Source organism: Oryx dammah, unplaced genomic scaffold (assembly GCF_014754425.2).
Source record: "Oryx dammah isolate SB20612 unplaced genomic scaffold, SCBI_Odam_1.1 HiC_scaffold_5, whole genome shotgun sequence".
Lineage (NCBI taxonomy): Eukaryota > Metazoa > Chordata > Mammalia > Artiodactyla > Bovidae > Oryx > Oryx dammah.
This window is the reverse complement of record NW_024070189.1, coordinates 93,936,119-93,949,098: the sequence shown is the minus strand read 5'-3', so window position 1 is coordinate 93,949,098 and position 12,980 is coordinate 93,936,119. Positions and strand designations below refer to the sequence as shown.

At 53.2% G+C, this 12,980-nt stretch overlaps 1 protein-coding gene across 7 annotated transcripts in view; it reads left to right on the top strand.

Annotated features, from left to right (window-relative positions):
• Nucleotides 1–11,367, top strand: part of SMARCA4 (SWI/SNF related, matrix associated, actin dependent regulator of chromatin, subfamily a, member 4) — a 92,037-nt gene extending 80,670 nt beyond the window's left edge. For 4 of the 7 annotated variants that reach the window (XM_040240667.1, XM_040240672.1, XM_040240671.1 and 1 more), the window contains 5 exons: nt 7,657–7,765; nt 8,012–8,113; nt 8,877–9,009; nt 9,106–9,248; nt 10,848–11,367. In XM_040240667.1, the coding sequence (XP_040096601.1) occupies nt 7,657–7,765; nt 8,012–8,113; nt 8,877–9,009; nt 9,106–9,248; nt 10,848–10,880 (520 nt within the window). In that variant the 3' untranslated portion in view covers nt 10,881–11,367. The remainder of the gene's footprint in view (nt 1–7,656; nt 7,766–8,011; nt 8,114–8,876; nt 9,010–9,105; nt 9,249–10,847) is intronic. The other 3 variants (XM_040240673.1, XM_040240670.1, XM_040240668.1) reach the window with 1 other exon arrangement.
• Nucleotides 11,368–12,980: the final 1,613 nt, after the last annotated feature.

The following is a 12,980-nucleotide window of genomic DNA, read 5'->3' as shown; positions in this document are numbered from 1 at the left end:
GAGTGGTGTTGAGGGACAGGGCAGGGCAAGTAGTAGGATCTATCAGGAGCACCATCTTCAGTTGACTGCTTCTGCCTGCCTGAGGCTCTCAGTGCTCAAGATAAGAGTGCTGCTGTGATCCATTTGCAGTGTCTGCCCTTGTCAGAGGATGAGCAGTGGAAGGCACCAAGCTGTATGTTATCATCCCCAGTACAGACATTCTTCCTTTTGTTTTTAGGATTCATACCAGGGCTCAATAAACCAAATCAGCAGAAATAAGATCTGGCTCACCACTTGTATGTGTATAGTCTGAATTAAGAATTTTTTCTTAGATGAGTTTCGGAGAATCAAAAGAATACTATTTTGGGACGTCCCTGGCGGTCCAGTGGTCAGGACTCAGAGCTTCTACTTTAGGAGGTCCGAGTTTGATCCCTGATCAGGGAACTAAGATCCTGCAGGCTGTGTGGTGAGGCCATGAAAAGAAGATGACAACTATCTCATGGTATGAAATCATATGAAAATCAAATTTTTTTTTTTATAAATGACACACCTGGATAGTGTATTAAAACCTAGACTGCATATTAAAAAGCAGAGACATCACTTTGCAGCAAAGGTCCATATAGTCAAAGCTATGGTTTTTCCAGTAGTCATGTATGGATGTTAGAGTTGGACCTATAAAGAAGGCTGAGCACTGAAGAACTGATGCTTTCGAATTGTGTTGGAGAAGGCTCTTGAGAGTCCCTTGGACTGCAAGGAGATCCAACCAGTCCATCGTAAAGGAGATCAGTCCTGAGTGTTCATTGGAAGGACTGATGTTGAAGTTGAAACTCCAATACTTTGGCCACCTGATGCGAAGAGCTGACTTACTGGAAAAGACCCTGATGCTGGGAAAGACTGAGGGTAAGAGGAGACGGGGGCAACAGAAGATGAGATGGTTGGATGGCATCATCAACTCAATGGACAGGGATTTGAGTAAACTCTGGGAGACAGTGGAGGACAGAGGAGCCTGGCGTGCTACAGTCCATGGGGTTGCAAAGAGCTAAACGCGACTTAGCAGCTGCAGAACATGGATGAGGAACACAGCCAGACTCCCTCGGCCTACATATTCTGTGTGGCCACTTCGATGTAACAATGGCAGAGTTGAGCCGTTGTGATAGAGGTGGTATGGCACACAAAGCCTGTAACATTTACACTAGCTGTTCACAGATGAAGTTTGCCGACCCTCGATTCAGAACAGGACGTGGGAAAGGATGGGAGAGACCCCTGACTTGGCCGAGGAGACCTGTACTCAAGTCCTGCCTGACCCAGTTCCCAGTGTCTGGGCCAGCTCTCATAACCGCTCTGGTTTCTCCATCTGTTTGAGTGGCATATCCAATGGATGATCTCTTAGATACTGAGAATCTTTTTTTTTTTTTAAGGGTTTTGTTTGTTTTTACTGCTTGGGGTCTTCGTTGCTGTGTGCAGGCTTTTCTCTAGTTGCAGTGAGCGGAGCTACTCACTGGCTGCCAAGCGCAGACTTGAGAGCTCGGGTTCAGCAGTTGTGGTGCACGGGCTTTGTTGCCCCTTGGCTCGTGGGATCTTCCCAGACTAGGGATCAAACCCGTGTCCCCTGCATTGGCAGGCTCATTGGACCACCAGGGAAGTCTTCTGATTCTTTATTTCTACTTCATGTGTTGTAGTTTTTTTTTAAATATTTAGTTATTTATTTGACTGTACCAGATCTTAGCTGGGGCCTGTGGGATCTTAGTCCCCTCACCAAGTGCCCTGAACTTTGGCCCCCTTCATTGGCAGCATGGAGTCATAGCCCCTGGGCCATGAGGGAAGTCCCCCACATGTAATTTGGTTTCAAGAACACGTCAAAGGATGTGTCATTTAGACTCTGGGGCTCTCCCCCACCGTGTGGTCAGACTGGTTCTGGCAAACCTCATTCAATAAGGAAGGACCCATGGGCTAGATGTGGGAGGGGGTGAGGCTCCAGGCAAGGCCCTGGTCACTCAGCCCCTCTGTATGTCATGTCTCGTTGTGATGGGGACAGGACAGTGAATGAGGGAGAAGATCCCTGCTGTGGGAGCTAACATCTAGAGGCAGGAGATTAATTTCATTGTCACAGGTAACAGCAGCCACCGTTGCTGCCGGAGCAGGTGCAGGGCAGGCTGGGGGCACGAGGACCGTGGTGGGCGCTTCCATTCTTTGTGTCTGAACTGGGGTCATGGGAGGGTCCTGACAGCCTCGAGGTTCTCCCAGGCTCCTTCACTCCCCTCCCCTCCACTACCAGGCAGCCGGACTCAGAGCAGGGCCGGAGATGGAGTTCCAAGCAGCTCTGCCTGCAGAAACTTCTCTAGAGCCAGTCCGCACAGCAGCACGCTCTCTGGGCAGTGGGGTCCCTGATGTGGCTGCCAGGGTCCTTTCTGGAACAGGGTGCTGTATGAATGACCATGCAGGGGCAGGGCAATGGGCCATCCTTGCTCAGAGACGGCCCTGCTGAAACCTGAGTCTGCACACTGCTCTGTGACCCCAGGGCTTGTACCCTGAGCAGTTTCTTCATTTAAAAAATGTGTATTGAGCACCTGTTGTGTACCAGGCTTTATTCCTGGTGCAAGAGAGAGAGCAGCAAATAAAACAGGCAAAGCCTCTGCCCTCGTGGCTTGTGTTCCAGGTAGTCAAGCCAGGCAAGATATGGTAGGGAAGATATTAGTTGCTGTGGACAAAAACTAACCAGGAGAAGCCACCTCGTGCCTAATAATGTGAAAAGATTAAATCAGCAATGCTTCCGGGGACTTCCCTGGTGGTCCAGTGGTTAAGACTCCATGCTTCCACTGTAAGGGGCTTGGGTTCAATCCCTGGTCAAGGAACTAAGATCCTGCAAGCCTTGTGGCATGGCAAAACGAAAAATAGCAGTCTTCAAGAAGGAAATGCAATGCTTCCATGACCTTGGGGTAGACAAAGATTTTTTTCACAAGACGAGAAACACCAGGTGTAATAGGAAATATTGGTAAATTGGACTCAGATTAAAACTAAGGCCCCTTTGTCGAAAGACACCATCAAAGGAGTAAGAAGACACGTCGTGGGGGACCTCCCTGGTGGTCCAGTGGCTGCGACTCCGTGCTCCCAGGGCAGGGGCCCAGGGTTCAATCCCTGGTCGGTGAACTAGATCCCACACACCACAACTAAAGATCCTGCATACCATAGCTAAGACCCAGTGCAGCCAATTTTTTTTTTTTTTTTTTTAAAAAGACATGCCATGAACTGGAGGTGTTTATGATGAATGTGCCCTACACAGAATTCCCAGGAGGAAAAGTAAGAAAACAAGGACTGCCTGGGAGAGGTCATCACATGACCAGTGTACCTGTGGTGATGTGCCCGGTTTTGCTCCTCATCAGGGAGACGTGAAGTAAAACCACAGGAGAGTCCGTGGCCATACCACCCTGAGTGCACACGAGCTCATCTGCAGGGTTGGGCCTGGTTAGTACTTGGATGGGAAAACAGCAAGAGATGCTGGTAGGTGGCTCACCCACAGCTGGAGGAGTGAACGTGGGCTCATTGCTACCAAAACTGAGCGCCCCTGCCTCCAGGACCAGGCCCCCCCTCCCCACAGGGACCTTCCCACACGATGCAGGCCAAGAGCTGGGACCCAGTGTCTGCGGCTGCTCACCATTTAATATCTCAGACCATAGCCCAAGTTCTTGTCCCCAGCAGGGACAAGCAGACGGTGGCATGTGCCTACCATGGAGCATGTGGCACAGCACAGGGGCCAACAAGAGCAGGTCTCAGCCATGCAGGGGAGTGGCCACGCCTGGGGTGCACCCTGTGGGAGCTCATGACATGAAGTTCAAGAAGAGGCCAGGCTCGGCCAAGTCCTGGAGGCTGGGGAGGCTCACAGGAGTGAGTAAATGAAGATTTGTGCCTTTATCTTTTTCCTTTAATATTAATTTGCTTATTTGGCTCCACCAGATCTTACTTGTGGCATACAAACTCTTAGTTGCGCCATGTGAGTTGTAGTTCCCTGACCAGGGATTGAACCCTGGGCACGTCCCCCTCCCCTGCATTGGGAGTATGGAGTCTTGGTCACTGGACCACCAGGGAAATCCCCGTGCCTTTCTGCCTTTCACCTCAGTCATCCATTTTTATTACAAGGTGTCGTGGAGGTGATGTTTATATTGAGGCAAGGGTGGGAGCCAGGGTTCCCTGGGGGAGCAGCCACTTGGGTGATTCTGAGGCGACTGAGCAAGTAGAGTGAGGCACTGACATTGGCGGTTGTGGGCCGCCCACCCTGGAGAGCCAAGCAGCCCCCAGAGCACCGTGGATTCTGTTCCCAGCAAGGAGGGATTTGGTGAGCAAGCCTGGAAGGCTCGCATCCCTGGTGCATAGGGGGTTGGGGTGAGGTACTCTCCAGGGGATTTCTGAAGACAAAAAAGATCTCTCAGCACTTTGGCAACCAGAGTTATGCAGCAGTCGCTTTCCAAGAGGTCTGCATTGCCGGGATGGTTGTCAGAGTCCCCGTGGCCCTGGCACCCTTCCCCTCCCTCTCACATGACCAGTCCCCGGCCGTGCACTCTCGGCACAATGCACCAGACAGCGGTTTTCAGGCCGAGTGGGTCTTCATTCCTCAGGGAGAAGGTTCCCCCAGAGGTTTGTGAGAGGGTTTTTACTATGAAATGTTCCTCTGTGTAATGGTGCTAGAGTCCCCCTTCCTGAGTTCCCTGAAGGGCTCTGTGTACCCTGAGGCCAGGTCACCTGTGTGATGCTACAGGCAGGCACGTAGCCTTGGCACCACATGCATGCCTGTTGGCTGCAGAATGAGGTTCAGTTCAGTTCAGTCGCTCAGTCGTGTCCGACTCTGCGACCCCATGAATCGCAGCACGCCAGGCCTCCCTGTCCATCACCATCTCCCGGAGTTCACTCAGACTCAGGTCCATTGAGTCCATGATGCCATCCAGCCATCTCATCTTCGGTCGTCCCCTTCTCCTCCTGCCCCCAGTCCCTCCCAGCATCAGAGTCTTTTCCAGTGAGTCAGCTCTTCACATGAGGTGGCCAAAGTACTGGAGTTTCAGCTTTAGCATCGTTCCTTCCAAAGAAATCCCAGGGTTGATCTCCTTCAGAATGGACTGGTTGGATCTCCTTGCAGTCCAAGGGACTCTCAAGAGTCTTCTCCAACACCACAGTTCAAAAGCATCAATTCTTCGGCGCTCAGCCTTCTTCACAGTCCAACTCTCACATCCATACATGACCACAGGAAAAACCATAGCCTTGACTAGACGGACCTTAGTCGGCAAAGTAATGTCTCTGCTTTTGAATATACTATCTAGGTTGGTCATAACTTTTCTTCCAAGGAGTAAGCATCTTTTAATTTCATGGCTGCAGTCACCATCTGCAGTGGTTTTGGAGCCCAAAAAAAGTCTGACACAGAATGAGTTTAGCGGATTTAAAACTGGCATTTCGTTTTCTTTACTTTGTTGTTGTTGTTTTCTTTTTTATTTATTTTTTTGGTTTTGTTTTCTTTTTTAATTAGCTTATTTGTTTATTCAACTTGGGTGCATTGATTCTGCATCGCGACACACGGGATCTTTAGTTGCGGCATGTGGGGGTCTAGTTCCCTGACTAGGGATCGAACCCGGGCCCCCTGCATTGGGAGAGCAGAGTCTTTGCCACCAGACCATCAGGGAAGACCCAAAACTGGTGTTTTCTTAAAAAAAAGTGAAGTAAAGCCAGAATTACTAGCATCCACTACTGTGCCAAGCACTTGAGTTACTTCACACCTGCAGGCCCATGTCCTGCTCAGAAGTATAGAAGGACACTGCAGTCAAGATGATAACGGAGAGCCCTTTGCTCAGAAGGTTCCATGGGGAGGAACAGGGCCTGTGTGGGTTGAGGAGTCAGGGGTGCAGGTCTGGGCTCTGCTGGAACATCATAAACCAGTTTCCCAGAGTGAGCGGGGTTGGCTTGTCTCCCATCACCCTGAGTCCACTTATCTGAAGCTGAGGCCCCAACGTATTTCATGCCTGTTCTCGTTTTTGGGGAATTTATGTAAATAAATTCCAGTTTTCCTGTGGCCAAACCACCCACCAACCTGTTCATGAGAGAGAGGACACCTGTGCCCCTGGGGAGGGGCCCTTGGGTGGAGACAGTGGCCTGGAGCTGGCCTCCCCTCCCCACCCCCAGCATGTGACCTGCCAGCCCCACGCAAGGCAGGAAGTGGCTGAGAATTCAGCTCAGAGGAAAGAGGGGACTGGCCTTTGTTGAGCACAGGTGACCCCACTTCATGCTGGGCAGGGAGGCCAAGACCAGCAAGGCTGGTGTTCAGGCTGGGCTGGATGAGCTTCTCACCGGTTTCCTCATTACAGTTGGGATAAGAGAGTCCATTGAGAATGTGTGTGTCGTGTGTCTGGCCCAGAGATGGTAGTCGTCCGAGGCCAGTAATGTGTGAGGCCCAGATTCCAGCCCCCGTGTTTCCCCGAGTGTGAGAAGGGGACCAGGGGCAGATGGCAGCAGCCTCTGGGCCGGGCAGTCCTAGCCAGGCTGCTCCCTAATGCCGCTGTAGGATGGGGCGTCTGGCGACAAAACGCGAGAAGCAGTCAGGTCATCACTGCTGTCTTCCTGGCCGGTAAACCAAAAACAAGGATGAGACGTGTTCAAGACGTGCAGACAGATGGACAAGCTGCCACCCTGTTCCCTGAGAACTGTCCTGAAAAGACCAGGAAAGCAGCAGTGCTGATGGGAGGTGGTGCTCCACTCTTGGTCCCCCCAAGACCGAATCCACCATCTCAGACCTACCCTGGAGGAGCCTGTGTTGCGAAGCAGCCAAGAGGAGCCCGGGCAGTGAGCGGGACCTGAATGAACCCACAGCCAGAGCATGTGGGGCCCCGGGTGGAGAGAGTGGGAAAGGAGGGTGACCAGGTCCCCAGCCCCCTGGTTGGCCACGCAGGGCCTCTGCTACCGTCTCTCTGGGGGACAGGATCCCCATTCGGAAGGCTGAAGGGACGCTGGAGGTGGGTGTCTCTCGGTTCACCCCATTCCTTGTCCAGGCCCCCAGGGGGTTGTCGCCTTGGAGCCCAGGGCTTGGATTCCTCATTTCATGGCCACTGACAGCTCATCTTTCCTCTGCTTCCTGGTACAAAACCAGCGCTGCTTAGTGGAAAGAACTAGGAAACCGCTCTAGTCACCCATTAGCACCTTGTCAGGAGGCGTCTCTCCTTGGGTTTTTGCCTGGTTCTCTGAAGTTCACTGCTCATGAGCGCCACCCGAGAGAGGCACAACATGCTTGGAAAACCCATCTCTGAAAACGCTGGCACTTAACGCTCCCGACACGAGCAAACTGATATCTGTGTCGTACGTAAATAGAGAGTTCTCCCTCGTGCAAGTGCCAAGGCTCTTGCTGCATGTGGCACGTGATGCTGTTTCCTCCAGGGCTGGGGTGGGCGGAGGTGGGTGAGTTCAGAGCCTCCAGACAGATGCGGCAGCAGACCTCTCTGCTTGGCTGCCCCTTGGGAATGTTCCAGAACTCACGAGTCAGCTCACATACAGGAAATGGCTCCAGAGTGGACTATAAAATTTCTCACCGTCTCAGTCCTCCAGCACCCTGGGTGGGGTGGTGGTTGTTGGGGGGAGGGTGCCAGGCAGAGGTAGGGGCTCCCCAGCAAGCAGGACCTGCGAGTGACGCAGCTACGTCTCTCCTTACAGCAGCAGTGGACGCCAGCTCAGCGAGGTGTTCATCCAGCTGCCGTCCCGCAAGGAGCTGCCCGAGTACTACGAGCTCATCCGCAAGCCTGTGGACTTCAAGAAGATAAAGGTAACCTCAAGTCGAGTGCTTAGAGCCATGGGACGTGGGAGCAGGGGTTCTTGGTCTTGGGATCCCCCACCAGGGGCCCTGGTCATTGGCTACTGGGGGCCTGAGGATGTGGCAGGCGACCCCATCACCCACGGCTGGGCTCTGGAGTCCACACAGAGCCGGGGATTCCACTGTGACCTCGCCTTAGGTGGCTGGGACCCTGGGTGCCAGGGGGCCCCGAGATAAGGCCGCTTCTCCTGCCTCCAGGAGCGCATCCGCAACCACAAGTACCGCAGCCTCAACGACCTGGAGAAGGACGTGATGCTGCTGTGTCAGAACGCGCAGACCTTCAACCTGGAGGGTTCCCTGGTGAGCAGTCCTGGGCCCCTACTTCCCCACCCGTGTGAATTGACCGGTTCAGAAAAAGGTTCCCTGCACCTCGGAGCACATTGGTCATTACAGAGGCCGTATGTGTTCATTACTGAAAACATAGCAGAAGATAAAGATGAGCAAAATAGAAGAAATAGACTCAGTCCTGTTCGTCCCCGGGGCCCTGGGCACACTCTGTGAACATCCTGGAATCTGTTACGAAGTCATTCAGGGACGCTTTTGAAAGGACGTCCAGCTCTGTGCTGGGTCCTGTCCTGTGATGAGATTCACACACACACAGCCTCAGCATGGCAGTTTTCCTCATTGCTGGGATGAATGCCTCCTGGCAAAGAGAGTCGCACATGCCAGGGAATGCTAGCTTCAGCGAGGCCGTGCATCTCTGATGCTAAACTGCAGGCCCTCTCAGAGCCTTTATCCGGGTGCTTGCTGTGATTCTTCAAGGGGAGGGAGGGGGACTCCCCTGGTGGTCCAGTGGCTAAGACGCTATGCTCCCAGTGCAGGGAACCCAGGTTTGATCCTTGGTCAGGGAACTGAATCCCACATGCCACAACTGAGAGTTCGCGTGCCACGACTATGACCCAGTGCAGCCAAATAAATAAATACTTTAAAAAAAAAAAAGAGAGGAAGGCCTGACCTTCTGTCCAGGACCGTTTCATTGAGCTGTCCCTCATCCGGGACCAGGCGGGCAGGCAGGCAGCCCCTCATCGGGCCCCCGACCTGAGCCCTGTGTGTCTCCACCCAGATCTATGAAGACTCCATCGTCCTGCAGTCGGTCTTCACCAGCGTACGGCAGAAAATTGAGAAGGAGGATGACAGTGAAGGGGAGGAGAGCGAGGAGGAGGAGGAGGGCGAGGAGGAAGGCTCCGAGTCAGAGTGTGAGTCCTGGGGGTGGGGGCGGGAGGTCACATCCACCCCAAGACACCCTGGGGCCCCCGCACTCACCTCTCCTTTCCTTCTGGTCCCCTCCCCAGCTCGCTCAGTCAAAGTGAAGATCAAGCTTGGCCGGAAGGAGAAGGCCCAGGATCGGCTCAAGGGGGGCCGGCGGCGGCCTAGCCGAGGGTCCAGGGCCAAGCCAGTGGTGAGCGACGACGACAGCGAGGAGGAGCAGGAGGAGGTGAGGTCCCTGCGCCCCGGGGCGGGCAGGTCACTGGGCGTCCGTTCCTCTTGCCAGGTCCTAGACCTGTGGGATGTTTTCAGACCCCCAATCCACAGACAAGGCTCAGTGTTACAGAGCGTGGGACTCAAACCCAAGTCCGTGCAGCCCTGGAACCAGTGCTCTTGGAGCCACTGGGCATCTGGGGTTCAGACAGGGCATCCCTCCACCCCACCCGTCCCCCACAGTTCCCACTGCACAGCCCCATGCCGACCGTAGGGGCCGGGAGGCAGGGAGCTGGAGATGCCCTCAGAGAGACCGTCCCTGCTCCCCCAGTGCTGTGGCAGCCTCACCACACTGTGCTCCCCAGGCCTCTGCCTGTGGCTCTGTCCTGGCCTGTCTCAGCGGGTTTCTGGACAGTGGTAGTGGGTTGATAAAGCAAACAGAAAATGAAAGTCCCATAGACCACAGTCATACAAACAGGGGAGCTGACACCATGAACGGGGCTGTGAGTGGTACCTCAGTGATGGTTCCCCAGGCACACCAGGGAGGAGCCACGAGAACCGCAGGAGCATTGAGCCTGTACAGTCTCGTGGGCCTGGGGGCAGGAACAGACTCGCTTGCTGCATTTTAATCAGTTTTGCCCTCTGGCTCCCACCTGGACTCCTGGCCCTTCCCTGCTGCAGGACCTGGGCTGTTTGCTTCACCTCTGAGCCTGCCTCCACTTCCACAAAGCAGGGAGGTCAAGTGCATTTCACGGGCCCCGGCTCCCAGCAGAAAGCTGGACAAGTACCATTTTATCATCGTTAGTCTTCTTGTAGAGCTATTTGCAGTAACAGCAAAACCAGGTGCCTCAGAATAATCCTGACTGCTGACGTCTGTGGTCTTATGGGGACATTAATGACATTCTGAACATGGGGAGCAGTGGCCTTGTTTGTGGCCAGGAGAGTCTGGGCTGTACAGCTCCCTGTCGGCCCAGTCTGGATCCAGCAGCACCTTCTGTGGCCCTTGCTAAGGTGTTGAAAATGTTTACACAGAAGAGCAGATATTGTACGTGGTCAGGAATAGCCAAGGTGGTTTTAAAGCTCAGGTCAGGGGAATTCCCTGGTGATCCAGTGGTTAAGACTCAGCATTTTCACGCTGAGGGCTTGGGTTTAATACCTGGTCAGGAAACAAATACCACAGACCTTGAGGCTCAGCCACAAAAACAAACAAAAAACCCCCTACAGGTCAGGGGCACAGACAGCAATGGGACAGAGCCGAGAAGGCCCAACCTGCTTCCCAGGAACCAAGAAGGAGTCGATGTAAGGGTGCAGGGGCCAGTCCTTGGGAGAAGATGACATTTGGGTGTGACCTTGGCAGCAAGGACTGAGGGCAAAGGTCACCCCACCCCACCCCCAACCTCAGAGTGGACAAGGCAGTTCTGCCTGCACTGGTGATTAAGTATATTTAAAGCAAAGGTCTAGGACTTCCCTGGTGGTCTAGTAGTTAAAACTCTGCACTTCCACTGCAGAGGGGCACAGGTTCAATCCCTGCTTAGGGTACTAAGATCCCACATGCTGTCTGGGTGCTCCCAAGGGCCAGGCTGACTCTCACTCTCTCCTCCTGTCCCCCTCCCAGGACCGCTCAGGAAGTGGCAGCGAGGAAGACTGAGTCCCGACATTCCAGAGTCTCGACCCCGAGCCCCTCGTTCCAGAGCCGAGACGGTGTTAGCCCTTAGCAGTAACGGGTAGCAGCAGATGTAGTTTCAGACTTGGGATAAAAACTGTATAAACGAAAATCTTCCATATTTATACGGCAGAGAAGATGTAGGACTGTCTGTGTCTGGCCCTGTCCTGGCATCAATAGCGTTTGTAACAGCATTAACTGTTTAAAACGAGAAAAAAGGAGAAAAAAAACGAATTATGAATTGGGGAACACACGACACCTGTCTTTCTTCCCTTTCCCTGGCAGTACTGTTTCGGCCGCAGTTTGGAATCACTGTAGTTTAAAGCTGTGGATGCATGTGTGTAGCCGTCCACTCCTTGTACTGTATTTTATTGGACAGGTCAGACTCGCCGGGGCTGGGGTCCACAGGCCCGGCGAGGGTATGTCAGTGTCACTGGATGTCAAACAGTAATAAATTAAACCTCCAACAAAAGTCTTGGCTTCTGCTGGACGCATTCCCAGCTCCTGGCATGGGGTGAGTGTCTGCAGCCACCTGCCCGAGCGATGCAAGGCCCTGGGGCCTTGGGTGGGGCCTCACTGTGTCTTCGGTCCTATCCTCCTGCCGCCAGATCCCGAGGGGGGGCCCATTTTCCAGGGGAGGTCACTGAGGCCCAAGCAAAGGGAAACCTTTCGTGGATGTCACACCATCTTGACTAGCAGCCTGGGCTCTCTCACCACTGCCATTCCCCATCATTTGTTTAAGCCCACCATGTCATGCAGAGAGCAGACTGATCGGTCCCTGCCCCTTTGCAGCCATGGTGGGGTCAGGAAGACAGGTAAACAGGCAGGTGCCTGTCAGCAGTCTAAGCCCTGACATAGGAAGCCAGGGCATTGTGGGAACCAGGTGATGAGCGAGAGCGTCCAAGTCCAGAACTTACTTTAGGTCCTATTCTGTAGTTCTTGTGTCTCCCTTAAGATCTTGTATTCATGAGTCACTATCATCATATTTGCCATTAATTCTTCAAACATTGTTTAGTTTTATGAATGCTTATACAGACTGCTTTGGGTGCAACATCTGGGCTCCCTCAGAGAACATTTCTATCAACTTACTTTTTTTTCCTCAGGGTAGGTCACACTTAGCTCTTTCTTCACATGTCATGCTGCCTTTTCTTTCTTTTCTTTTTTTTTTTTTTCAAAAACAGGCTTTTTTTTTTGGATGTGGCCTGTGGGACCCCAGCTCCCCGACCAGGGATTGAACCTACACCCCTGGTAGTAAAAGAGCACTGTCCTAACCACTGGACCACCAGGAGACTTCCTCAGAAATGGACATCTTTGGGGACTTCCCTGGCTGGCAGTCCAGTGGTTAAGAATCTGCCTTGCGATACAGGGGGATGTGGGTTCGATCCCTGGCCAGGGAGCTAAGATCCCACATACCACAGAACAACTAAGCCCACACACCCCAGCTAGGGAATCCATGTGCCACAAGAGAGCCACATGCCTCAGCCAAGATCCAACACAGCCAAATAAATAAATGATTATAAGAAACGGACATTTTTTAAAATAATAGACTCTAGCAGCTCTGAATTCCTCTTTCCCCACACACACAGGGAGTTGTCCTGGTGGTGGTTTTGTTCTGTTTGTTTTAGTAAGAGCCGACTCTGTAGGGTCCCTCTCCCCCACGACGTGCAGCTGTTGATGTCTCTGCTAAATTTTTGAGTTTCTGCTTTTCATTATTTTTAGGCTGACTCCCTCTGGGAGTCACCCCTGGTTCGGTCTAGCTTTGGGGCCAGCCAACGATGGCTTGGAGGTTGTGCTCAAACCCCTGAGTCAGTGAGGCCCAAGCCTGGGGCCTGTGCTCAGGCCAGTTTGCAAGCCAGACCTGCCTTTGCTTCTCGCCCATCCCTCTTGCGTTTTCTCAGCACGGGCACATGGCCTCCTGTGGGGCAAGGCGGCCTGCATTTGTGGGTTGATGGAGTCTCTCCGGCTCTCATGCAGCGTGATGCATACATGCGCCTTTTCAGACCCTCAGGATACGTGGAGCCAGCTATTTCATTCGACCTCCTGACTGGATAGACGGTACACGAGCAGCCATATTGGGCCATCAGG